We start from the raw sequence: 26,603 nt of genomic DNA, 5'->3' as shown, positions 1-26,603 counted from the left end.
TGTTTCATTGCCAATGTGTGGCAATCGCAGAAATGTAAGAACTCGATAAGTATTAAAATTATCTTATTACAGTCAGCCACACAGATTGCGAGGTAAATAAATAATGTGCCATAACACTTGTTATCGTTGCAAATATTGGAATAAAATAATTGTGCTAAATGAATCAGGTTCGCCAACAGAAATACACCTTTTCCACACTGACGCACTAGGGAGGGAAAATCCTGTATCGCGAGTGCCATGGAGACACACATAGACAACCACAAATTACACCCAAACTCACGAGAGAAAAAAACGTAGGCCGTACAAATATTTCTCCCGGCCCGGGAATAATAATAAATACTAAGCAAATTTCATAACATAAAGTTCAGGAATTACGGAATACCTTAGAGCTGCTACGCTTCGTCGCGTGCTCGTGTGACGGCATGTCATAGTGTTCTAAGCGACGTGGTTCGTTGATCCGAGTTCCGAGTTAACGCAACGTTAATACGATAAGAATGTTCAAAATAAAATGTCGATGAATCACTTTACCTACTAAATACAGTGTTCGTCCTTTGGTCGACTAGAAGGTCCGGAGCAGTCTATTCTTATGTCGTTGATATTCCACCTATTCGCACCAAACGCTTTTCTTCCACCTTTCTGATGCGTACGGTAAAGGAATGGAGTACTCTACTCTCTATCTGTATTTCCCGAAAAGTACAATTTAGGCCTTTTCAAGGCTAGAGTGAATAGGCATTTTTTAGGCAAATGCGTCCCATCGTCGGTCACATCGACGCTTAAAATCAGGTGAGATAATGGCCAAGCGTGTGTCATTTATTATTTAAAAAAAAAAACAAAAAAACTGTACCTACACACTTCAGCAAATTATTTTATCTTAAAATTTCATCTAGTTTGTAACTTGAGACATCTTTCATTTCATACTGATTGACTTTAGTACGAATCTAGAGATCAATGTAATCAAAGATCAAACTATCAGCGACGCTTCAAAAACGTAGTGCGTCGAACGCCGGCGCAGCCACCGCCTGGGCAGATTCTTCACATTTTTGTTTTAAAATGTTTATTTTAGTGTCAGTTTAGTTTGCGGTTAACTGCGTGGTACAAATAACTTTAGTTAATTTATGTCTTATTTTTAATATACAAAGTGAGTTGTGATTTTCTAGTCGCTGTAATAGCCGTGCTACAAAATGTCTACGAAAGAAGAAATTGACAATGAAAATAAAAGTAAGTAAGTTCGTCCAAATTTTAACGATATTATTTTTTTGTGAAATTACTCCACTAGTTTGTTATAATTATTAATACAAAGGTCGAAGACTTAGAAGAAATTCCTTCGATACGGCCGGATTTAAACCGACGTCTTCTAGCAAACCCTGCGCCCTGCCGTGACTAAAAAGTCGTTGAAAAAACCGAATACAAAGATCCAACAAACAAGCACATTGAAAAATTCGCGAGGACCGCTGATTCATTCCGTGGGGTTTATCTTATTTCCGTGATTTTTTTTCTACGTGTTCGATCTTTGTATTAATAATTTTAATGATATTATTTTTATAAACTAACACACTGTATGTGTACATTAATATTTTGTTGTTTTTTCCCAAGGTGTAAGCACCTTGTGAAAACATCTTTATATAGCAGTAAAGATCTTCGTCCAGGAAAGTAACTGGCACCTTATTTATTTCTGCTGCCAAGCAGTAATGTCAGCATTACTGTGTTCCGGTTTTGAAGAGTAAGTGTTACTATCGCAACAATGGTACATCAAAAACTACAATGAATCGTACGGAATGATGTATACCCTCAACATTTACCCGCTACTCTCATTATTAATATGTAGAAAGTGTCTTTTTTATGATATTCTACTATACCTTAAAGGTTGCTTGAATGGTGTACTATTTTTAACCGGTTTTTTTTTGGTATGTATGTTACGCGATAACTCCGTTATTTGTGAACCGATTTTCATGATTCTTTTTTCGTAGAAAAGAGGGTACCTCCATAGTACTCCCATTGAATTTTGAAGATAATCATCCACCTCTAAGGGTGGCTGTGCATTTTTTATAAATAGCGCCTAAATTTTATTATACGAAGCAATTATTTTAATGGTTGATTTTGATATTCTCCAATTCAAGGCGTTTTTCTCTCTTGGTACCTATACTTTGAGTACTGAGATTTTTGCGATTTTTATTATCCTGTGTGTCAAGTCTCGTATAGTGGCAAACTTGGAGATGAATCCGGATTTGCGCACTTTCAGGTAACCGATTTTAATAAAACTTGGTAATTATATGTAATTCCACGTACTTTTGAGGTCAGTTTTTTTTTAGTACTCTGTACTGAGATTATTGGAATAAATGCTTTCACTATTTGTAAATAAATATCAATATCATGTTATTTAAGGGTAAAGGAAAAATAAAAGTGATAAATGATAAACATGTCAATAGTGAACAAAAATATAATAATCAAATCGAATCGTAAATGATAAATCGATAAACCGTTTTTGAAGGGTAAGGGTGCTGGTGAAAAGAAACATGGGACTTGTCAACTTATTTCTTAGGGTGACGGGCGCAGTTGCAGTGCCCCTCAGATCTTTGCGATTTAAAGCTCTGAGTGGCACTGCAACTGTTATGGACAGGCGTGTAGCGTACCATCAGGCGCACGACTTGTTCGTCCCGTCACTTGATATTATAAAAAAAATGTCAATAATAAACAAACATAGCATGATCAAATCCCATCGAGTTTCTTGCTTTTCTCGATTGCTATATTATGTACAACCCGAAAAAGTTGAAAATTCCAAATCAGCCATGATTAATTAGTGAGTTGGCTGTGACCATGAGACCTGTAGAACCAGCAACGTTAGTTTGTTTGAAAAAAAAATCAAATCATGTTCAATTAAATACATACATACTACAGATAGACAGACAGGAAACTTCCACCTGCTCTACAGTAAACTTCAATTACCTCCGTGGCCAAACGATAACATGCTGCCTGTTACGCAGAGGTCCCGGGTTCGATTCCCGGGCCAGGAGAAATATTTGTATTGCCTACGTTTATTTCTCTCGTTTGTTTGTAATTTCTGGCTGTCTATTTATAATTTTTTATTTTATTTTTAAGGAACAACAACAGCCAACTTAAATACTATGCGTGTGTCTATGTGTGTGTCCATGGTACCCGCGATACAGGGTGTCTCTAGTGCGGTGCTATGAGCGTGTGCGGTATTATAATATTATTATTACTAGTTTCTGCTACACTGCTGAGGTTTTCACGTTATTTATTACAAAAAAATATGATTAATTAATGGAAATCTCTCTGTCTCTCTCTCTTTCTCTCTCTCTAATCAGCAACATCGTACTTTGTGGTGTATAATCCAAACTTTTGATAGTGGGACTTATAGTTTATATGTGAGATACATCTTCACCATTTTCGGAGCATTAACAAGCAATTCGAGATTTGTTGACACGTGCGACATACGTGACCTCGACAATATTCAACACCTTATTCGTATTAGGTAAAATTAACCGATTTTTAGTAGTGCCAAAGAGTATGAATATTATATATGTAAAATTACAGACTGGCTATTCAAAGTTGCGTGAAAAATAACCAACTCGCTTCGCATACTTAAGTTTGATTCTAATTTAACGCTAAAGATAAAATTTGAAAAATAAAAACAGTCGCATTCAATCTAACAATGGTATGTGTAACAAAATGTGTAGTGTAAAGATTCGATGTACTTTGTATCCAATAATTGCAACCAATAAAATTTATTGCAACTGCCTCCGTGACCGAACGGTTACCATGCTGATCTACCACGCAGACGTCACGGGTTCGGTTCCGGGCTGGGAGAAATATTTGCATGGTCCATGTCACCCGCAATGGTGTTTCGTGCGTATATCACATAAGGACAAAGAGTCTGTGTGTAATAGCCTCAGGTTAGGGCTCTTAAATTCAACATTAGAGAAAAGACAAAAACGTAAGCAGATTTTAAGTAAATTCAAAGCCTGTAATTCGAGAAAAGGATTTTTGTACCTTGGCGGCCATAATTGTGAATCTTCTGCGGCCTGGGAAGTGCAGATTGGAGACTTTCTCAATTGGACATCGTCGTTTTGACCAATTAATTATTTAAAATTTGAATTCTAATTTCAATTAATTTAGCTCGCTGAAGGGAGAGTAAATTAAAATGGCGTTCCGCAGGGATAAATGCTATTGCTCATTCCTGTTTTATACTTAATATAAATTATTTACATTTTTGGATAAATAACTCTTGTAACATTGTGATATTTGCTGGTGATGTTGAAGTTTGTTTTCTAAAACTTACAAACACAAAATTCCTAAAAAAAGCTAACCATTTTAAAGTAGTTTGCCAGATAACAACAAAAATAGCCTATTAATATAATAAACATACATAATTCTACTTATGTTAACTACATTAATAAGCTGTTTCTTTAAACACGGTTTTTAACTACATTATTATGAAAATCTAGGTAGCTTTCAAATTTAGCTTACAATTATTATTTAATTCTGTACAGTAATTAAGCTAGCAGACCATATTTTTGTATTGTTATGTAGATATATGTATATATTCCTCAACAAGCCAATGAACTATAGGCCACTGAAAATGTATAAATACAAATTCATATTTTACTCAATAATGGTTCTAAATTTAAAAAATAAAACAAAAAGCAAACTATGAAGGAAGACATGATAAAAAAAATATGAAGGAAAACATGATACGTGCTCAGATTACATACTTTTCTTGTGTAAAGAATTGAAACTCATAACTTTGCGTTTGTTTTTCTTGTGTTAAACAATTTATTTTTATTTTTGGTATTTCTTGTGGTTCTTAGAGTCACGTTATTATTTACTGCGGGAAGAGATACTTAAGGCTATGGGTATAATAATAATAATAATAATAATAAATAACGCACACACTCAACATAGCCCCGCACTAGGGAAACCCTGTGTCGCGGGTGCCATGGACACACACATAGACAACCACAAATTACACCCAAACTCACGAGAGAAATAATTGTAGGCCATACAACTATTTCTCCTGGCCCGGGAATCGAACCTGGGACCTCTGCGTGGCAGTCCGGCATGGTAACCGTTCACCCACGGAGGGTATGTTGAAAGCAGGGCGTTATCAACGTAATATTACGGCCAATGTTTCCTCGCTACCAAGCGTAATTTGCCCACTAAATGCACGAAACAGGCCTACAGGAGACATAACCGTGTATTACCGTGGAAGATGCAAAATCACTTCACAAAGACAACATCGTTTTCTGCTAATTATTTCATGGAGACGGCGCCGTATACAGTTTGGCAACTGGTGGAAAGACTACGGTACCAGCACCAAATGGTTGATAGTGTCCTAACTGCTAGTAAAAATTAGTGAAGTCCATTTTCACGCACGCAGACCACTATGACTCCTAGCTCTGCGACTTGGAAATCAAGGAAGTTGTTTAGCATGGACGGAACTCAATTGGGGCGTGTTCTTTTTTTGATGAACTTCGTTACGGTTTTGGTCCCTACACAAGAAGTCTATAACCAAGGCGTAAAGACCACGGTGTGACCTGGAAAATAGATCTCGTATAGCTACGACGTAATTTGAATGAGGTACAATACTGCGACGAAGTTGTGCAACCCATAACAATACCTCACCGACAGCAGCTCGGCCAAAATTTGATGTTCATGCACGTGCATACACAATAAGGCTTGTGATGAATTCACATTGTTAGAGTTACCTGCTCTGTCTACCGATCTCAAGCCCATTAAGTATGCATGGGACATGCTAGGGAGCAAAGGTTTCCGCTTTTTTTTTAATTTACACAAGGAAGAACTGCTTTTTTCACATCTTTGTAGTGTATGAAGTCTTATTCTACAGTAAATAAATGACAAACGTATATTCAGTATGCCACAGCTTTACAAAACTGTCGCTAATGATTTGGTAGGTCGGACTGGTTATTAAGAAACGTCATAGTTGTTTTGTTAAGAATAATTTTCACCTCTTCTTCTTATCTTATTGTTAGTGTACATGATAGTGCGAATGTACAAAAGGTGGATCAAGTAAAAATGAATTTTAAACGTCACGTGGCAAATTCACAGGGAGTAGCCGCGCTCCGATTATTACTTTCCAAGTAACTCTCACAAAACACATCTTGTAAATGCGTGCTCGTTTCTAAAGCATTGATCATCAACTTCACTCGTTATCTTCTTCATATGGCAACCCTACCAACGCCTTACATGTCACAAGACTGATTAAACAGAACTGATTGAAACGACACCAGCGTCACTCTCTCTGCGGCCTCACTCAGTTTGAGTTCTCAAGCTGACGTGACATTTGTAAACAAAGAAAAAATGATCGAGATAGCTTAGTAAATCGTTTTTCTAATAATTAGAAAACAACATGTAATAATATTAGCTAAAATTTGTAATTTTGTGAAGCACATCACGTAAACAATACAATTTGTTACATTATGTTTACAATCATAACTGACTCCAACTCCGAATATATAAAAAATACAGTTATTTGATTTTCAAAGCTACTAGCAAAAGCAAAGCTAATTGGGAGACAATAAAATATGAAATAAAAAATGCCACTTAATACTGTATTTAGTAGCGGATTCCAAAAAGGATTACAACCAAATTTTTGTTAAAAAAAGTAAACGTACAGCGTCCATGTAAACATTTTGCATCTTTCTTTAGTTTTATGTCAAACATTTCTTAGAGGACTGTAATTTAGTCCTCCAAGAAATATTTGACACAATATTTAAAAAAAATTAAATAAATATAAAAATATACAATTTAAGATGAAAATTGCACGAATTGCACGAATTATGCAGTTGACATGACTTCTCCCATTCTAAGAGACATCAATTAAGAAGGGGTATACTTCCCGATTACATTAAAAATTACAGTAATAAAAAAGGCAACAAAAAGCTCATGGGGTCATGTGGACCTGTTGCTCTATTATCATAATATACCACATACTATACCAGGTTTTTTAAAATGACAGTAAGCAATGTATTTTAAATTTTTATTCAATTAATATTCAAGTATTTTTTTGTGAAATTACTGCACTAGTTTGTTATAATTATTAATACAAAGATCGAACACTCAGAAAAATAAAAAATAAAAGTTTTTGCCTAATGTACATAGTTACTGATAATGTATTTTTTTAAACGAATAGGTTTCAGGAAAAGTAGTATAATTATTCACCGATTTTTGATTTCTTGAAAAAATACCTAAAAGTATGAAAAATAGTACGTACTTTGATTATTTAAGACCAATCGAACTGGTGAGTTTAATTAAATTTTACTCAAAGATAAATAAATACTCTTGAATAATTTTGCACTTGCTTTTACTTGAGACTTGTATTTAGGAATGGTTTATAATGTAGAATACATAAAACAAACTCAGTCACTTACATCTTTGGAACAACCGTTGATATTTTATAATGTTTAACTTAGAAATAATTAGAATGATATTTTGAAATAAAAAAGTAAACGATAATCCATTTTTCACATGCGGGAATAGAAAGTGTTAGAGTTAAGTAAAATTCCTTGTTTCAAAAAATGTATTACAACAAACTTGACACTATTTCTATGTTGTTCATTAATCGCTTTTGTAAACGAACATACAATTTTCGTTTGTCGGTTAGTATGTTGAAGCAACGACTATCACACTCATCTATGAAGAACTGGCTTAAAAGAGACCGTAATCATTACTCGTATAATGGGTGCTAGCAGTCTTACATTTCAGCATACCTATCGTCCAATTTTTATTTTAGGCATTCATTTAGAGCAGATAATTCATTTGGTTAGATCGGAAGTGAATACCAAGATCCATCTATCCTCAAATATATCAATCAATCAAAAAATATATCAAATATATAAATATCTGGTGCTTATACGCTGAACTATCGCGGTCATCATATTGATAAAGGCTTTATTCAGTACTTGTGTGCGTTGCAGATCCACCGGGACTGGGCATGCGGCACGCACAGGTTTGTCTGCTGTTCTTCGGGATGGTGCTCTGCTACGCCATGCGGGTCAACATGAGCATGGCCATCGTCGCCATGACGTCCCCCTTAGATGATGACGTTAGTTGTTATACATTTTATTCGGTAATTTATTTATTCATTCATTTGCATTGTAAACTTGCAGCTAAATAGCCAGCACGCTTACATGTCATAAACAGATAATTATGAATATATTTAATTATGGTATTACTAAACTACTCTAATTCTAAAAATTTACAACTCTCCCTACATATATATTCAACGCTATCATCGAATATGTCTATGTGATCACACTGAGTACGTCCCCGATCAGGCGTATAGCGCGAACGGTAGGCGCGTTTGCGGCATGTACCGTACCGTGACGGGCCTGCGTAAGAGCCGCAGCCGGCTGCGCGGGGCCACCGCACCCTCGACGCCCCAAGGTATACGCGTCGGCATCAGCAGATCAATCTTATGTCAATATCCACCTTATGATGGAACGCGGATAAATATTGAGCCAGAAGAAGCATCTTTCGCCTACGAGACAAAGTGTCTAAGTCCACCATTCCCGCAACAAACTGAGAAAGATACAAGTATGAGTAATACCCGTACTGCAGTCTATAGAGCCAATTCGTAGAAAAATAGAGAAAAATTCGTTGAATCATAATAGAATATTTGTATTCACAAGGGTCCCAAATTATAGCTGCCAACTCTAGTTTGCTGCATACGTAGGCGTTATACAACACCTTCGCCACAACCACGTCATTGAACTCATAGGATGTCCGTAAAATAAAGCCTAATATCTTACTCGCCTGTTTGCAGGTTGCTGTCATATAGTTATGAAAGTCTAACGTACTAATGTTACTCCTAAGCCACAAATGTCAAAGACTCTATCATACAAGCGTCAAATAGTTTATAGTTTCGTCATCACGCAGTATGTTTGTTAGAAGTTGATGTAGCCCGCTTCACGATATCTCGCCATCTCTTTTAGTGGACAATCTCGTACACGCATGTAAAGAACCGCCCACTGCAGATTTTATTTGATCAGGCCATCGCATGAGTGATCTTCTTTGCCATCTACTCTGCTTTGCACGACAAGACGTCCTAGAGAGTCAAAATTTCGTCTAGAGACATGACCGAAGAATTTCAGGAAGCGAGTTTGTACCAGAGCAGACAGACGCTGCTTGAGGCCGAGTTCTTGAAACATGGCCCGTTACATGAAACTCGCGTGCAAAGTATAAACGTAACTCGAAGTGTCAAGATAAGCAAGATTGCATTCAGATACAAGTAGATATCCAACTATCAAAAGGCAACATGAACAATTCAAAATATGCCAATATCTTGATATGTGTTGATAAATATTATACTGTTAACAGGTAGTTGGGCTATTACACTTTTCAGAGCTTGATGCATCTTCAAATTCATAGAATCTTGAACGTCTGTTCTGAAACATTGTCATTGTGCAAATGTAGGCTTACTACACCACGAGTACGAATTTCAATTTTGTTATTATTAAGTGATTCTAGTTTGGCTGTTCTAGGTCGTGTCTTCATAAAAAATGTTGTAACGCCTTTTTTATTTTCTTCTTTGATTTCCGTAGTCTTTCGACTGGTCAACAAAGACCCAAAGCGTGATTCTGTCGTCCTTCTTCTGGGGCTACATCGTGCTACAAATTCCCGGCGGAGAGTTGGCGGCCAAGTTCGGAGGCAAGGTCCTCATCACAACGTGCGTCACTGTCAATTCTGTTATCTCGTTATTGATACCCATCGGATCACATTTTGTAAGTATATTATAGTAAGGCGATTATAAATAAGTGTGGTAACTCCCATACGTTATATGCAAATATTTGTTTATTCGAGAGAGAATTTTATTACGTCCCATTGGACCAAAATGAAATTGCGAAAGTTTTTATTGTTGGGTTACTCATTGTACATTGTAATGTTTTTTTTTTCAGTTGATTGTGTCCTACCACTGTCAATTTAAATAATTTAAAAAAAACTGTCATTTTTTTTGTTTTTCCTTTAATGATTTCATATAGGTAATTATTGTTTTATACCTTACATTCGTAATTAAATTATATTGAAAGTGTTATCCTTAAAACTATCTCATGCGACTGTTCTCTATCGTTTTTAAGACGTGTTAGTTGTTGGTTACTGAAAAATAAATAAATGTTTGACTTCAGGGTGGTTGGCAACTGGTCTGCGCTTGCCGTGTCCTACAAGGTTTAACGCAAGGTTTTCTGTACCCTTCAATACACAACCTTATTGGCAAATGGGCGCCTCTTGAAGAGAAGAGCCGGCTTGGCACTGTAATATATGCTGGTAAGTTCATAGAAATATTCCTCATAATCATTTTCAAATTCTGTTGTAACATAAAAATGTTGTTAATTTTTTTCGCACATTCTCATATTTTCAAGTATTATTGGACCTTGACGTTATACCTTGTATAGAAGTGACTTTATTACTTTGTAAGAGAGTCTTTGGACTATGTCCTTTGACTAACGACAGTGATCGGCCAAAATTGATTACAAAATGTCTACGTTGACAACCTCGGTGGCAAAGCGGTTTACACTATGGGCGCTGAATTGAATCCTGGTGGGACTAATAAAGGAAATTAATTAGTTTCCGGAGTGAATTCCGTAGCTCTGATATTACACGGAACACACAGTACATACATAGCACACGGAGTTCCCTGGTACTGATGCTTATATTAAACAACGCATTAAGGTTCAAGTTTCAAATTTAAATTCAACTCTTTACCATTAAAAGAACGGTTTAAATTCTGGCACACTAACTGCATCAACATATGACAACCGTTTTCAATCATTTGAAAATTGTATTTGTGTATACAATGACGACTGTGGCTATATAATTATAGTAACAGCCTCCATGGTCAGAGGTCCCAGGTTCGATTCCCGGCCAGTAGAAATATTGGTATGGCCTACATTTATTTCTCTCGTGAGTTTGGGTGTAATGCGTGTGTCCATGTCACCCGCGACACAGGGTTTCCCTGGTGTGGAGTTATGTTGAGTGTGTGCCTTATTATTATTATTGCCTACATTATTCTATATTGTATACATCTCGGCATCGACTCTCATCATAATTTTTAAATATTTTTTATTATGTAATGGGTATATGTTGGGTAATAACGAACGATTGTTATTAATTTAAGTTTATTGTCATCAAATAAATAATCTTTTCTGGTGCGATTTCACGTCCTAATTCGAAATAACATTATGTACAGCAAAAATCTCGTTTTCATATTTTAAGTAATTAAGCGTAATTGTTACCTAAGCGGTGGTAGTAGGACAATGGTTGCTTTTCAATTGAGAGTTTGACGGTTTGTATCCCTTAATTTCCAAATTACGTACTTTTGAAAAGGTTAACGAGTAATTTCCCAGTGATGGTAAAGAAATAAATCGTGACGGAATATCGAAGATGATTCACAAATCTTGGAAATCCCACATGGGGCTATCGTAGAGGACAAAGACCTAAACCCTGTATTTAGAGGAGACCCGTGTCCGGCAGTTAGATATTAAATGATGATGATGTTGATGTTGATAAAAACTTCTCCACCGCTTCTTGTAAAAGGTTCACTCTAGCAATATGGCGCTCGTATTTAAGCTAGACAAAGAATTTAGACTGTTTATCTATAACATGACCTTCCTTTGACGTATATCTCTTTATATGTCACGATTTGTTCGTCCCATTACTCGGTATTATAAAAATATTTGTCCATTTATTTGTCTGTTGACACGCCGTTGAATAATTTCACAACTTTTGATTTTTTTATAAAAATTGATACCCTTTTCAAAGAGCTGTATTTCTTTATTTAAACTTCTCGTGTAATATTTTATGTAACACTTATATTTTTTTAGGTTATTTGTAAAGTAACTAAAAAGTAAACTCCCAGAATCATTGACTTACAATTATATGGACGTCGGGTCCGCGCTAAAAAGTATCCGAACTTATAGGGCGTTAAAATCATATACAGAGCGTCATTCACGCTTTAGTCTTCGTTTGTTCGACTGACAGCGAAGCAAGCAAAATTAGACAGTACTGCAAAGTCATTACAATTTAAATTCAACGTTTTAGCTTTTTCATATTCTTTTACATGTAACTACGTTTAAATAGGTTGATTTGGGACATTTTTTTCGTGGTTTTTGTATTAGACCTGTCGTCCATTTATTTGTAAGTCAATGCCCAGAATGTATTTTTATTTCATAATTTTTTTTTTCAAGAAAATCCAACCATATAAATTCTAATTCATATGTTGCAGCATAAATCACCAAATATAAAGCTAAAAGAAATATTGTGTACAAAATAAATAAAAAAATGTCTATTCTTTAACTCTTACTTTTGTATTGAAACAAATTTTCTCGCTTTAGACGTTATCAGTAATTACCAACTTAGCTACATTTCTACGACCTTAATACCATTTCTTAAGCCTTTTCAGGCGCAATTAGACCCTGGTAAAACCTCTTTTTCTGTTCATTACTAACGGCTCCCAAGATTTGAAACGAAAAACAGAATAAGAAACAGAAAAAATGGATTTTTAACGACATTCAGTGTCGCATTGTTTTTGCCTATGCGTGTAACAAATTATTTACGACGGGTGCCACATTTTTGCCTCTATGATTACTCTGATTACTCGACAAACCTTTCACTGCAACCTTTAGTGACGTCCATGATAATTATGATAACAATAGGTGCTCGATAGCCATACCAATGAACTGGTCTCGAAGCTCCCTGTACTATGAGTACCAGAGTAACGGAATTCATTCTGCACACCCAGAACATCCAAACCTTAACCAACTTAGAAAAGTTAATTTCCCAAATTGGTGCTACTGTAATGTAACCATCTCATCCAGCACCCTCAGTGCAAGCGGTTGAGTAACCAAGGTCATATGCAATGGTTGTAATAATTACTGCGTTCACGCCACGGTATCGGTTACTGTAAAAGTCATGAATGTTCTATTTATATTCTGCCAAGACAAAAGAGTAGCATAGCATGTTATGCAATACAGTTACGGAATGCAAGACTTATCTTAATATGCAATATGCCCAAAATATAGGAATTACGCATTTCATAATTTTTCGTATACTTTTATTCTTTGCGACTTGATAATGCACACACGTAAAAAATCATGCTTTGGTTTAATTTCTGTACTCACAATAACCACTTCTTTAAGTAGTCTTGTTGTAAAACTATATAATTACGCTCTGAGATAATTTATCTCAAAGATACTAATATCAAATTAATAGCGTTCGTCAATTACGTTACCTTTTACAAATAAGCCTTTAATCAAGAAAGTTAAAAACATCGACTATATAACTAGAAATACACACGAAATAAGGACCATCCATCCCTGACAACTCGTCAAACAAACGGGCCCTATATCACTTTTAAATATCTACTCTCTTTTGCTCTGAAATTACAAATCAGAAATCTGAAATAATACAGCTCCAACAACTGACCTGTGTGTACGTCTTCTGACATTCCAAAAATATTCTGTATTTGTTGTAATAAAGATAAATATCTTTAAAAATGGGAGGCTGTTCCATTCGGTGGTGTGGGAAAAACAGCAAAACATCTAATTACACAGCAAACATAATCACATTTCATAGGTAATTAAATATGTAATTTTTCAATTTTCGTCCATTATAGCAAAGCTCAAGTTAAACTGGTCCTTTGAAGTGAAACTCGTCAATTGCTTCGAATTTGGGCTGGCCAATCGGAGCGCAGTTGTCACCGTAATGATTTGGCAGAATAGTTTTCAAACAAATTAAATGACATTTCGTCTCTATTTCTGGATAAATACTCGATGGTTAAAAATGATACCGGGCGGTACCTCAAAAACTAGACGTGACAGGAACAAAAGATATCTACTACATACATACCTTAAGTAACAGTAATATACATACATATAATACAAAAAGCAGAGGCTGTGGTTTATAGTCCGTGCTCGGACCTCTAACTTTTTCTGAATTTACTTGCGAACATTAACTTTTCTTTTTTTATAAAATATAGGTGCGCATTTTACCTCCATCTCACCTGATGGAAAGTGACGATGAGGTCGACGATGGAGCATGCACACCTAAATAATGCCTATTCACACTCGCCTTGATAGGGTCCAAGTTATAACGTTCAGGGAACAAGTCTGCAGGCAGGGAATACCACTCCATAGCCGTTCGCCATATAAATGTGAAAGCGTAACGCTTCGTGTGAATCTTTGGAATATCCACAACATAAGGGTGGAACTCAAGCCTACGCCTAGTCCCCCGATAATGGAAAGGGGAAGGCGGAATTAAATTGTGTAATTCGCACACTCTCCGTGATATATCCTGTAAAATACCGACAAGCAGGCAACTTTACGGCGGTGTTCAATGCTCTGCAGCTTCGCCTCCACTAATTCCGAGTCACCTACAAGCCTCTTGGCACTGTTGTCAATTGAATCTAAAGTGGCCAGTTGATATGTCGCAGAGCCATCCCAAAGGTGGCAGCAGTACTCCATGCACGATCGGACAACTAAAGCAACTGTCCCGGTGTAAAGTAACGCCTCACCCTGGAAAGGATTCCAAGCTTCCTTGCTGCATTTTCGGCCATGGATTCAATGTATCTGCCGAAGTTCAAATTGGACGACAGGTCCATTCCAAGTATGGATATATCACGAAAAGTCGGAGTCAGCTCAAAGGGACTCCATTTTGTGGAGAATAGATACGCCTGCCTTTTGGTAGCGTTAAATTTGACAAGATTGGCATTGCCCCAACCGGAGACTGCCTAGAGTGTCAAATCTAAACGGCTAACCATCGACTCTCTACAAGACTGGATTTCCTCTTCACTGACCCTTGCATTGGTCGACTGCCTATATACCAAGCTGCAAAGGTACCTGGAATTAACATATCATTGATATGCAGCAGAAAGAGAGTTGCAGACAGTTCGGAACCCTGAGGAGCTCTATCTATCGCCATATGTTCGGAATAGTAGCCTTCTAAGACCACTCGAATCGAACGTTCGCTCAAGAAATCCGAGATCCAATTGCAAATGTCAGTGGGAAGCCCATAAGAGGGAAGTTTACTTAAAAGGTTTGCGTGCCTGATCCTGTCAAAGGCTTAAGAAATGTCCAAAGACACTGCAAGTGCTTCGCCTTGCTTTTCTATAGCCTCGCTCCATATGTGACAAGCATACACAAGAAGATCCCCAGTAGATAGCCTTCGTCGGAATCCGTACTGGCGATCACTGAGGAGGTCGTTGTCTTCAAGGTACGATAGGAGACGGTTGTTGAGTACACATTCCATAGTCTTGCAGAGTATGGAAGTGACTATGGAATATGGAATATGGAAGTTGACAGGGTCAGCTTCCCTTTTTAGGGACAGGTTGCACGTTTGCAAACTTCCACGACCTGGGAACTACACCAGTCTCAAATGAGAGGCGGTACAGGCGTGTGAGAAAAGGAGACAACTCAGGCGCACAGTTACGCAGGACTATTGCTGGAAATCCATCTGGCCCGCTAGCTTTATTTACGTCTGGATTTCGAAGAGTTCTAAGTACCTCTTTTTGGCGTACGCGAACTGGCGCCATAGTGCAGCCAGCCTGGGGTAAAGTAGGTGGATTCCTGCGGCATCTAGACGCGAACTTTCTGCAAAGAGTGAGGCAAAGAGATTTGCCTTCTCTTTCGCAGTATGAGCCGGCGAGCCATCCGGCCTCAGCAGAGGTGGCAAAGATGGGCGACAAAAGTTAGATAATAATTGGAAATGGAATAAATTCAAATAGAATAATTTGAAACTTACCATGAGCTTTTCGGTAAAGGAAAACATGGTGATGAAACCTGCAAGTCCCCAACCCACATTGGACAAGCGTGGCGGACTATGGCCTAAACCCTCGCCTGAGACGAGATCCGTGCCCAGCAGTGGGACGTACAAAAGGGTTGAAGAAGATAATAAATAAAAGTGCATAAGTAACTTTAGCCTCTTTAACTGAGGCAACAATTCATACTTTCCTTTTGTTATCGTATAATCTCAAATTTATGTGTATGCCTTGTCGCTCGTCCTAAATAAATAGAAATAATAAGTAAAACGAACGGCGGCGCTAAGAGCACTATTAAACAATAAAAATTGTATAATAAAGTAGCTTGAAGCAAACGCCTGTTGCATTTTATTTCTTCATTTTTTATTCTGTACTTCTTATTGCTTCTTGCTGCTGATTATTTTTTTTATTAAAGTACTAACTACGTAGGACGCATTATAAGTTTCCGGAACTGGCTATTTACGTAAACAATATTTAAAAAGTAATTACAACATTTGAAAATGGAACTCTTTGGCTGTAGAATACAGTTTGTTTCATCTGACTGTCACTTGATTTAAATTGTGGCGTCATTTTAGAAACTGGTAGTCTACATCACCATGGATTTAAGTCGTGAAAATTTTCATAATATGATTTTCTACGACTTTAATTGTAATTTAACAGCTCAGCGGAGCTTCACTCGGCTTCAAACTGCTTTTGGCGATGAAGCACCATGCAAGACGACTATTTATAGCTGGCTTGCAGAATTTAAACGCGGTCGTGTGAATCTTATCGACGAATTTCGTGATGGTCGCCCGTCCACTGCTGCGAACAACAAAAACATCGATGTTGTGCGCCGTATGATCAAAACACACGGGTATGTGACATACCATGAGGTTCGGGCACCATTAGCCACAGGCATGAGTCAAATATAATCAATACTACACAAACATTTGGGTGTGAAAAAGCTGTGCTCTTGGTGGATCCCACACAATTTGCCTGAGGCTCAAAAAACGGATCGCGTCACTTGGTGCAATGACATGCTTACCAGATTCAACGAAGGGGCGTCCAATTTAGTGTGGTACATAGCAACAGATGACGAAACATACATTTATAGTTACGATCCCAAAACAAAGCAGCAATCGACCGTATGGGTCTTTCGAGATGAACTGAAACCAACCAAAGTGGCGCGCGTGCAAAGTGCCTTTAAGAGGATGATTGCTTCTTTTTTTAATAAAACTGTACAAATCGTTGTACCGTGAATAGTAATTGGTACACGACCATTTATTTGCCGGAAGTTATTGACAAACTCCGTAAAAATAACCGTAAACGTCGTATCATCTTGCACCACGATAATGCCAGTTCTCACACGGCCACACAGACAAATGAATTTTTGAAGGTGAAAAAACGTTGACCTTACGAGCTATCCTGCGTATAGTCCCGACCTGGTACCTAGTAACTTTTATTTATTTCCAAAAATTAAGAACCAGTTACGCGGTCAACGATTTTCATCACCTGAAGAGGCTGTCGAAGAGTACGAAAAATATGTTTCAAAGATTGTCACGGAGAAGTGGCATAAATATTTTCAAAATTGGTTCATTCATATGAAAAAGTGCATTAACGCTAAGGGAGAATATTTTGAGAAACAATAAATTAATTGCTGACCATTTATAGTATTTTTCTTATTCATTCCGCAAACTTATAGTGCACCCCAAGTATTAGTAAATATGATATCAGCTATATCGAGTTCTTAGGTTTTCGCGATAGTTACTCATAGGAATATAATATGTTGAGTGTGTGCCTTATTATTATTATAAGGAAATGAAACTATTTTTCCGGATTTAAATCGCGTATATTTGTTTTTTCAAACAAATCGAAGTTTCGAAGTCACGGTTGACTGTCACAGTCAATTTTCTATAATATCAGCTACCTTAACCTCGCTATCGAAGCTTATCTCTACACGATCACATTCACAGAAAATGTATTTTAAAACGTTATACGCATGTTTTTATTTTGAAATTTCGGTTACAACAAAAATTAATAACTTTTTAATGCTAGTTTCAGCTACATCATTCTCTCAATGATCTTGTAGTAGCAGTAGAGCTCCTTGAAGTAATGTCACCTTACATTTCTTTTATAGTAAGTATCAAGTGACGGTAAGCTACACGCCTCCAGTCCAAAACAGTTGCAGTGCCACTCAGAGTTTTAAATCGCAAAGATCAGAGGAGCGCTGCCATTGCGCCCGTCACCCTGAGACATAAGTTGACAAGTCTTATGTATCTATAATTTCACCAGTACCCTTGTCCTTCAAAACCGAAGCACTGTAATCCTGACATTACTGCTTGGCGGCAGAAATAGGTAAGGTAAGGCAGTACTTTTTACGATACAGTACCTTGAACGAACTGTTTCACAAGGAGCTCTACTGTTTCTGCCATCAAGCAGTAGTAATGTGAGCGTTACTGCGTTCCGGTTTTGAAGGGTGTTGGTGAAATTACAGGCACGTAGGACTTGTAATGGCAGTGCCCCTCAGATCTTTGCATCTTATAACTCGAGTGGCACGGCAGTGGTTACCAAAGTGTGCACTTAACAATAAGAAGAAATAAATACATCAATTACTTACTAAAACATGACTCTCTGCTCACTCTTATATTTTTCACGCGGTTTATACTGCTCTGTGCCACTCCATTTTGCCATACTGCATATCGATATGCTTGCACTTGAGAAAGCACAGACGGCAATATTAAAGGTTATGTAATTCAGACGTTGAGGTCACTCAGCTACGAATTCCGTGTAGACACGGAATGTGGAGTTGTGACTGTTCGTCAACTATTTTTAGTCCGACCCATAACCACGTAGGTAGACACTCTGAACTCAAGTTAAAGTCAAATAATCATTTATTTCATAGGTAAAATAATTTTACACTTGAAAACGTCAGTTTTAGCTAATCACGGAAGAAAAAACAATGGAAGAACCTTAAACCTCAATTACTATAAGAACCACTGTCGCCAAAAGGCACACTATCATAATGTTAAGCACTATGGAATCTTGATAATGATTGGTCATAGTTTCGAATTTAAAAAATGTAACAATTTCTGGACTGTTAATATAATTTAAACTTTGCCCGGTCGCTATATCGTTGAAATTTCAATACCCATATTGTAAATTACGATGTTTTGTTTTATATTCAAATTTTATTCAACGTGTTGCCATATTGCCGCCAGTAGCTGGACTACAACGAACGACTGACATCTGAATGCATAGAAAGTAGTATCTTCTCGACAACAGCAGGCTTAGCATGAGCCCGACGACAAAAGTTATTACTTCTTCGAACTGTCATTTTTCTCTCGAAAATGAAGTGACTACGAATTATGTCTAACCGTCTCTACAGGCGCGAGCATAAGCGCTATGAGGTTTAAGTAGTCGCGCATACAAATTTCAAATAAAGAGAATTTCTCTCTAACCATAGCACGACAGCCAAATACTGTATACTTTTTCAATACAGATCGCGGTAGCTTAATGTCTCGACTACTCTTGAGGTTCTGCCTCAAGTTTTTATGCGGAAAACCTGCCACGAGAGACAAAGAGTGATGGTACGCGAATTTTGCGAACCGTTTCATCTCCCTGAGGCCGAGTTCCTCAGTAATTTCAAGGCGTCCTGAGAATTAATATATTATTTGTGCCAGGAACTAAATGAGGATCTAGCTCCCAAAACGTCCACATATACATATATCTGTGAAGGAAAGGAAAACACGCGTTTATTACCAAGAATTGACCCGTACATGTATATCTGTGAAGGAAAGGAAAACACGCGTTTATTACCAAGAATTGACCCGTACATTTCGGTGACAAACTTTTCGAACATTTGAAGAACAACAGACAATCAGTAAACCAAACACAAGAAGTTTTTTTTTATTATTTTCTTTTTCGTCAAAATGCGCTTTCGATTCAACAAAAATATCAATATTTGAGTAATAGAGAGTTATATACCAAAATTAGAGTTACCTTTTATTTTCATTGATTTAATGCACGCCATGAACTATATTAAAAACGTTACAGCGGAAATGAATGAAGGGAGTTAGAGCTGTGCCTGAAAAACTATTACCGGTATAGTGTGACCGCTATGATAATGAAAGGTAATTTTAGTTGCATCGATTTATTTATCGCTACGTAGAGAAAACTTTATCTATGGTAGAGAGTTTCTCTTCCTGTTACGTCGTGCTCAGAGGAGAGACTAAGTCTGCACATGTCTTCTTCAATGCACACATTTCATAATGTCGTTTAGCTCGATTAATTAAGTTTAAATTTTACAAAATAGGTACTATTGAAGCATGTTTTTACTAATCTGCTGTTGTTGGCTGCTAGGGTAGTAAATTCGAAATATTTACTTAGATCTCCAAAAGATAAAATTCGCCCAAACTGCTCTGAGATAATGTTTACTTTCTTTAGTTATACTACAAAAAAATCTATTAATTAGACAGAAAATTGAATTATCAAAATAAGACTTACCGATGATATGAAATGAACTCAAATGCTATGGAATACATTTTGAATAAAATTTGTGTCGAATGTAGAGACATATCGTCTTTCCATACATCTGATAATACAACAATAAATGTTCAGCAGCTCTAGCTCTGCCAGCGCGTTGTGTGTAGCACAGCATTTGCCCTAAAACAGAATAGTGCTGCAACTTTCAGATTGTATCATTTGTTTACAATAAATATTAAGATTTTTCAGACTACTCATGTTAGAGCACATAATTTGTATTAGAGTCTCAATATGTTTTACAGAGTCCATACTGTCTCTGCTCGAATTCACATTTTCCCCCACTAAAACTATTTATTTTGCCTGTGTCGAGCGACAAGGACACTGCTTTTATTTCGGAATTAATTTTTTTAGAATCGAAACTAAAACCATTTCAAAAATGTATATCATACAGTATACGTATAGCTCAGTTGATATTAAAAAAAATTGATGTATGTAAAGTATTTTATTAGTACCTACTGAATACAGAAGTTTTTTTGTAAAATTTAGAGGTAAGTTTGTATTTTTTTAAACATGAAAATGTTTAGGAATTGTGTTTTCACACTATATTTTATAGAAATCAGTGTACATCCTTAATTTTACTCATTGACTTACAATTATATGGACGTCGGGTCCGCGCTAAAAAGTGTCCGCACTTGTAAGGCGCTAAAATCGTATACAGAGCGCCAAACTCCGCTTTAGTCTGCATTTGTTCTACTGATAGCGCGATACTGCGATGACACTACAATTTAAATTTCGAATAAGTTGACTTGGGACATTTTTTTCGTGGTTTTTGTATTAGACCCGTCGTCCATTTATTTGTAAGTCAATGATTTTACAACATATATTTTCCAGTGTTTGATTTAAAACTTTCACTGTCATGCGGAATAAACCAAAGTCATTTGAGGTACTATAGACTCTTAATATACATGTACTCGTATTATTAAATTTGATGTAATGAATTTATCTTTCTAAATAATTGAGTAGCATTAAATTTCTTGTTTTGTTAAACTTTAGTGCCGACACAGGAGACAACTTTCCTTTCAATTATTCAAAGGTTAGTTGGAAGAAATCCCTTTATGTGAAGGTAAATATTCTTTTATGGGGAACTGTATATGTATTTAAAATAACATTCCGGAGAATATATTAAGATTATCATTTCCTAAATTTAAAACTCGTGTTAAAAGTATTTTAATTGAAAATTCATATTACAAAATTAAAGATCCATTTCAAAGACATTTGAAAGACAAAATGAGTCTTGATTCCATACAATTATGATTGTTTTGTTATACAATAAAGTATTTACATACATACATACACTGTGTGTATATAATTTAAATGGATAAGAAATTAAACTTTAACTAAATGGTTGTTAAACAATTTGAAAAATTGTTAAAAATCTCATAGTAATTCAAGTAAGCCTATTTATGTTACCATTGTTAAATACTGTTTATTATTGTTATATGTTTTATATCATTGTGTACAATATATGTAAGTGTTGCAATTAATGTCCAAATGGACAATGGTTATTTTTACTAGTTTACCGAGCGAAGGGCCTCACTCCTATACTACAAGATTAACTTAGCTTACGAGTTAACAAGTTAATCTGTTTAAATGACTAATGTACTTGAATATTACATGATCTAATCTGTATTTTTTTTATATTAAGTGTCGTACCCTTTTGAAGAAGTAAATGATAATTTTTATTAATAACAGTAATTCGAAATCGAAAACCATTTTATGCCGTGTAATCTTTTGCGACCACGTTTTAATTTGATCTACGCAGCATATCGCTATTTGAATTTATTTCTAGCCACAAACTGTTCAATTTTAATACTTTCCTTAATAAAAATTATTTCCTTTTGAGCGTCGGTAAGAAATATCTGTATGCCCATGTCATAGAAACGAAAATGAATCGACGTTTCGCGTCAGCGATCAGAATGAAAGCAAAACGTGTGACGTCTTTTTCGCTCTTATTGCATGAACATAAAGATTTTTCTGACTGGTCAAGTCGACTATAGTAAATAAATGTGCTAAGTCCCTTAGATACATCTATTACCCTGTCACAAATATTTGTTTTTTGTGCCTAATGCTTAATTTCGATATTACAGGCAAACTACTATGTATATCTAGTACCATTATTATGGCATCTCAAATTCTATATAAATATGCTAAAACAACATCCCGTCAAAGCGTTAATGGTGTCGTTATAGCTGACGGGAAAATGGGCGAGGAATGACTCCGCTATTTAGAAAAAATAACGAATAAACCTATTTATAATCTATGTTTGTCTAGTCAGCTTTTACTCACATTGTTTTCCATGTCATGGCGAATTTATCACTGAAGCAAGAAGTTCGTACAACAAAGTAGCTGCAATAAATATTTCAACTCCTCGAATAAAAACAAAGCCCGCTTTAGGTTATTGCCATAATGTAAGCAATTTGAACAAAATAAAAATGTCCGTTGTTTGTCTTTTAAACTTACAAAAAATGCTTCCTTTTATAGGATAAGTGCCCTCTGCTGCTTTTCTTTATTGTGTCCTTTCAGGATACCGTATAATTGGGACTAAAATGTAATTTAAGGTTTTTATAGACTTCCTATCACGCATAAATTAATTCATTAATTAATAAAGAAACATTGAAGCCTTGCATCAACCATTGTTAAATTTAGTAACTATAAATTTGCTATGGAAGATCGAGGAAACAACAAAATACGACCTGTTTTGTGTAGTAGTTGCATGCAAACTCGCTTTCTCTCTAATCCAAAATATAGCTTTGCTTAAATGAAACATGTCTTCCAGGATCCCAGTTTGGTACAGCTCTTCAGCTCATGGCGTCTGGCTTTATAGCGGAGGCCTGGGGCTGGTCAGGAATCTTCTACGTAGACGGGACATTAGGAGCCATATGGGTAGCGATCTACATATTTATCGGATCTTCCTCGCCACAGAGCTCCACGATGATCAGTGAAAAAGAAAGGAATTATATCCAAAAGTCGCTGGGACACGACGGGGGACATAAGGTAAAAAAAGAGTTTCAAAACATCTAATTTCATCCCTCGCTATGTTGCGGTCACTTTTCAGACTAAATCTTTTATCACCTTAATTTACCTAAAAGCTGAAAGTTGTTGTTAGTGTACAGCTTTCCACTAGTATGCCATACCAATTGACCAAAGCCTGGATTATAAGCTTAAAAATTCTTTGACACATTTATGGTTGAGATCCATACACTAACTGGGAAAAGAGCTGACGATGACCTTTAAGTCTTCGCCGAGGCAGTGCTACGTAATTGCGAAATAATTGCGTATGTTTGATCCCTTGCTGTATGGTTATTTTTATAGGTTTATTTATGAAATTAATGTATAGGATATTGTTAAGTGTTCACTCTATAAATCAGACTCTTTAGAAGCACGATTACTTGTAGTTTCCTCGATAGAAAAAAAATCCGAAGTTATCTTTAAAAAACAAAATATGCTATTAGTACGGTGTAAATACTTCACGGAAAGTCATCAGTTTTTTAATAATAACAAAACTACACGTTCTCTATAACATATACTCCGTACATTTTCACATACCTAAAGTCCGCCTATACTAGCCAGAGCCCCCACGCCTCCCCTGTCCGCTTTAGTCCTACTACGATCGTCAGACGTGGAGGTTGTGTCCCTTGGCTACCCGGCTATAGAAACGTATGCCACACGCTTACATACACGGAATGCATAGAATACCTTAAATAAATTAGTGCTAGAAGGAACAGATGTTCAAGAAACATATCTAAGAACCATCTCCATTAAGTATGCAATATCTGAAATTAAAAAAAAAATTGGGATCAATCCATCCGCTTGGGAGCTACGATGCGACGGACACATTTTTTTAAATAATATCAAGTAACGGGCCGAACAAGTCGTATGCCTGATGGTGAGCCAAAGACGCCTGTCTATAACAATTGCAGTGCCCCTCAGAGCTTTAAATCGCAAAGACCAGAGGGGCACTGCCACTGCGCCCGTTACCCTGAGATGTAAGTTTACAAGTCCCATGTGCCTGTAATTTCACCAGCACCCTTGCCCTTCTAAACCGGAACGCAATAATGCTTGGCGGCAGAAATAAGTAATGTGACAGTATTTCTCTGGACGAACTCTTTTACAAAGAGCTCCACTGCTCCCCTAAAACATCCACAGACATAGGCTTCAGACATATTATCCCCTTTACGCGTCAGGGGTTAAAAAAGGCTTTTTGAAGATTCTATGGTAAAACAGAAAGGCTTGACGTCAAATTGCTAAAAATGTATCTATGAATTACCTCCATCACTGCTACTTTTTACATATGTTTCAAAGCTTAGATCGATAAGTAAGGAATCTGAGTTTGTGTTATATTTCTATCAATTTTACCTCTTTTTCACAGAAACTGCCAACACCATGGAAGTCAGTCGCGACGTCTATGCCCTTCATATGTTTGACCATTGCGCACTGCGGTTTTGCTTGGGGATTATGGACTCTCATGACTGAGATGCCTTCATACTTTAGCCAAGTTCTTGGAGTCGATATCAAATCCGTAAGTAACTTCTGAAAATCTTTTAAATACTTCACGAAATACTTCAGGTGAAATGTATTCGTAGCATGTGTGGGTCTACGGCTCTTCGGCGTGCAGGTTTTTATCACGATATTTTCCTTCATCGTTAGCGAGAGGCATTGCCTAAACATTTACACAACGGAAATATGGTCGGACCTTTTTATTACAACCTGTTTGGTATGCGTTCCTTTTTTCCAGAACGGTATAATGTCGGCCCTTCCGTACTTAGCGATGTACGTGTTGAGTTTCCCACTCGGTTACCTCGCTGATCTTTCCCTTAAGAAGAAATGGCTTAGTATCTCTGCTTCAAGGAAATGGTCGAACTCTATCGGTAAGTTAGAATTACAGCCCACTGAAGTGTAGTTTGTGCAGCACTTTACTGAGTATTATTTGATTGAAGTGAAGCTTTATTCAATATATATATTGTTAATATAACTTATTTAATATTTTTCCTAATAAGTTATTGCTCGTTATTCTAATTTTATATTTTATAATTTTAGTTTTATATTAGTTTATATGGTACTGCAATGAAATAAACAATTATTATATTAAACAATAGAAGCTATTCACGATAAAAAAATTGACATTTATTTTATAATTCAAGTTACGTTCCACTTTCATATCATAAGAGAATATAATAACATTTACAGGCTTTTACGGTCCAGCTGTCGCCTTGATAGGTCTAGCGTACGCGCCAGCAGGCAGTGTATGGGTTGCCGTTGTTTTATTGACTGCAGTCGTTGGATTGAACGCTGGACATTACACTGGTTTTTTGGTAAGTCGAAATGCTTAAAATCTTTTTTTGTGTGATTTGTAATCTATTAGTTTGGTGCACTAAACACGGCACTGTTGTGTTGTATAAGAAGCGCATATCAATATTTGTAGTTGTATATATCGATGTAATAGTTTGATGATGCGGGCTAGAAGACAGTTCAAGCCCGTGAAGGTTTCCAACAACTAGCTTCCAAACGTTAATTTAAAGATTACAACTCATGACGACTCCGGCAAACTCGGGAGGCCCCAGATGACAGCGTTGAAGTGTTAATTTATGTCGGATCGCTGACAATAATTATTAAATAATTTATTGATTTCGCTTACATTACTTTGTTCGTCTCTAAACAGTTGGTGCACATAGACATGGCTCCGAACTTCGCCGGCACCTTGATGGGCATCACTAACTTCTTCGCGAACATCATCTCCATCATCGCTCCGCTCGCGGCTGGTGTCATTTTGAAAGACGTGGTATATATTACAGTGTATTCCATATTACTTACTATTACTATTCCTTTTTTTTTAGTATAGCTATATAGAGTAGGAACTATATCCACTATTTAGTCTATGCTTATACCAGCAATACGTTGTTTGCGGAATTGTTCACCGAGCTGTTATTTTTGTTAGTTCTTCACTTACGGACATAAATATATACTTTTAAGAATTATGATTTCCCTGTTCTCTTTTCTTTTTTTATATTTTTTATTCAAGAAAAATACAGACGGTAACTTATTTACTAAAAGTCGTCAAACTGCTGTGCAGTTTGTTGGCGACATGTGCACTCTTACTTAATTATACTTACTTTTTATTGCTTAAACAAAAACAGCATGATTCTATTATTTCAAAGTTAAAGTCAAAGTCAAAGAATCGTTTATTCCATAGGTAAAATAAATTTACAAAACAAAATAAACTTTACAAAATAAATTTAGTCACATTTAAGCTACTGCTCGTTCACTACGCTGACCTCCCTGAGAAGAACGAGCCAGAAAC

At 36.4% G+C, this 26,603-nt stretch overlaps 1 protein-coding gene across 1 annotated transcript in view; it reads left to right on the top strand.

Annotated features, from left to right (window-relative positions):
- The first annotated feature begins 1,174 nt into the window (after positions 1–1,174).
- LOC113226746 (putative inorganic phosphate cotransporter) overlaps positions 1,175–26,603 on the top strand; it is a 42,048-nt gene continuing 16,619 nt past the window's right edge. The window contains exons 1-9 of the mRNA XM_026459474.1: positions 1,175–1,218; positions 7,953–8,080; positions 9,579–9,758; positions 10,161–10,299; positions 23,082–23,299; positions 24,675–24,824; positions 25,041–25,173; positions 25,493–25,617; positions 25,965–26,084. Of these exons, the coding sequence (XP_026315259.1) occupies positions 1,182–1,218; positions 7,953–8,080; positions 9,579–9,758; positions 10,161–10,299; positions 23,082–23,299; positions 24,675–24,824; positions 25,041–25,173; positions 25,493–25,617; positions 25,965–26,084 (1,230 nt within the window). The 5' untranslated portion in view covers positions 1,175–1,181. The remainder of the gene's footprint in view (positions 1,219–7,952; positions 8,081–9,578; positions 9,759–10,160; positions 10,300–23,081; positions 23,300–24,674; positions 24,825–25,040; positions 25,174–25,492; positions 25,618–25,964; positions 26,085–26,603) is intronic.

The sequence above is a fragment of the Hyposmocoma kahamanoa genome, unplaced genomic scaffold (assembly GCF_003589595.1).
Source record: "Hyposmocoma kahamanoa isolate Upper Pololo Valley unplaced genomic scaffold, ASM358959v1 200, whole genome shotgun sequence".
In the NCBI taxonomy this organism is placed as follows: Eukaryota; Metazoa; Arthropoda; class Insecta; order Lepidoptera; family Cosmopterigidae; genus Hyposmocoma; species Hyposmocoma kahamanoa.
Note: the sequence above shows the minus strand (reverse complement) of the source record. Positions and strands in the feature narration are given on the sequence as shown.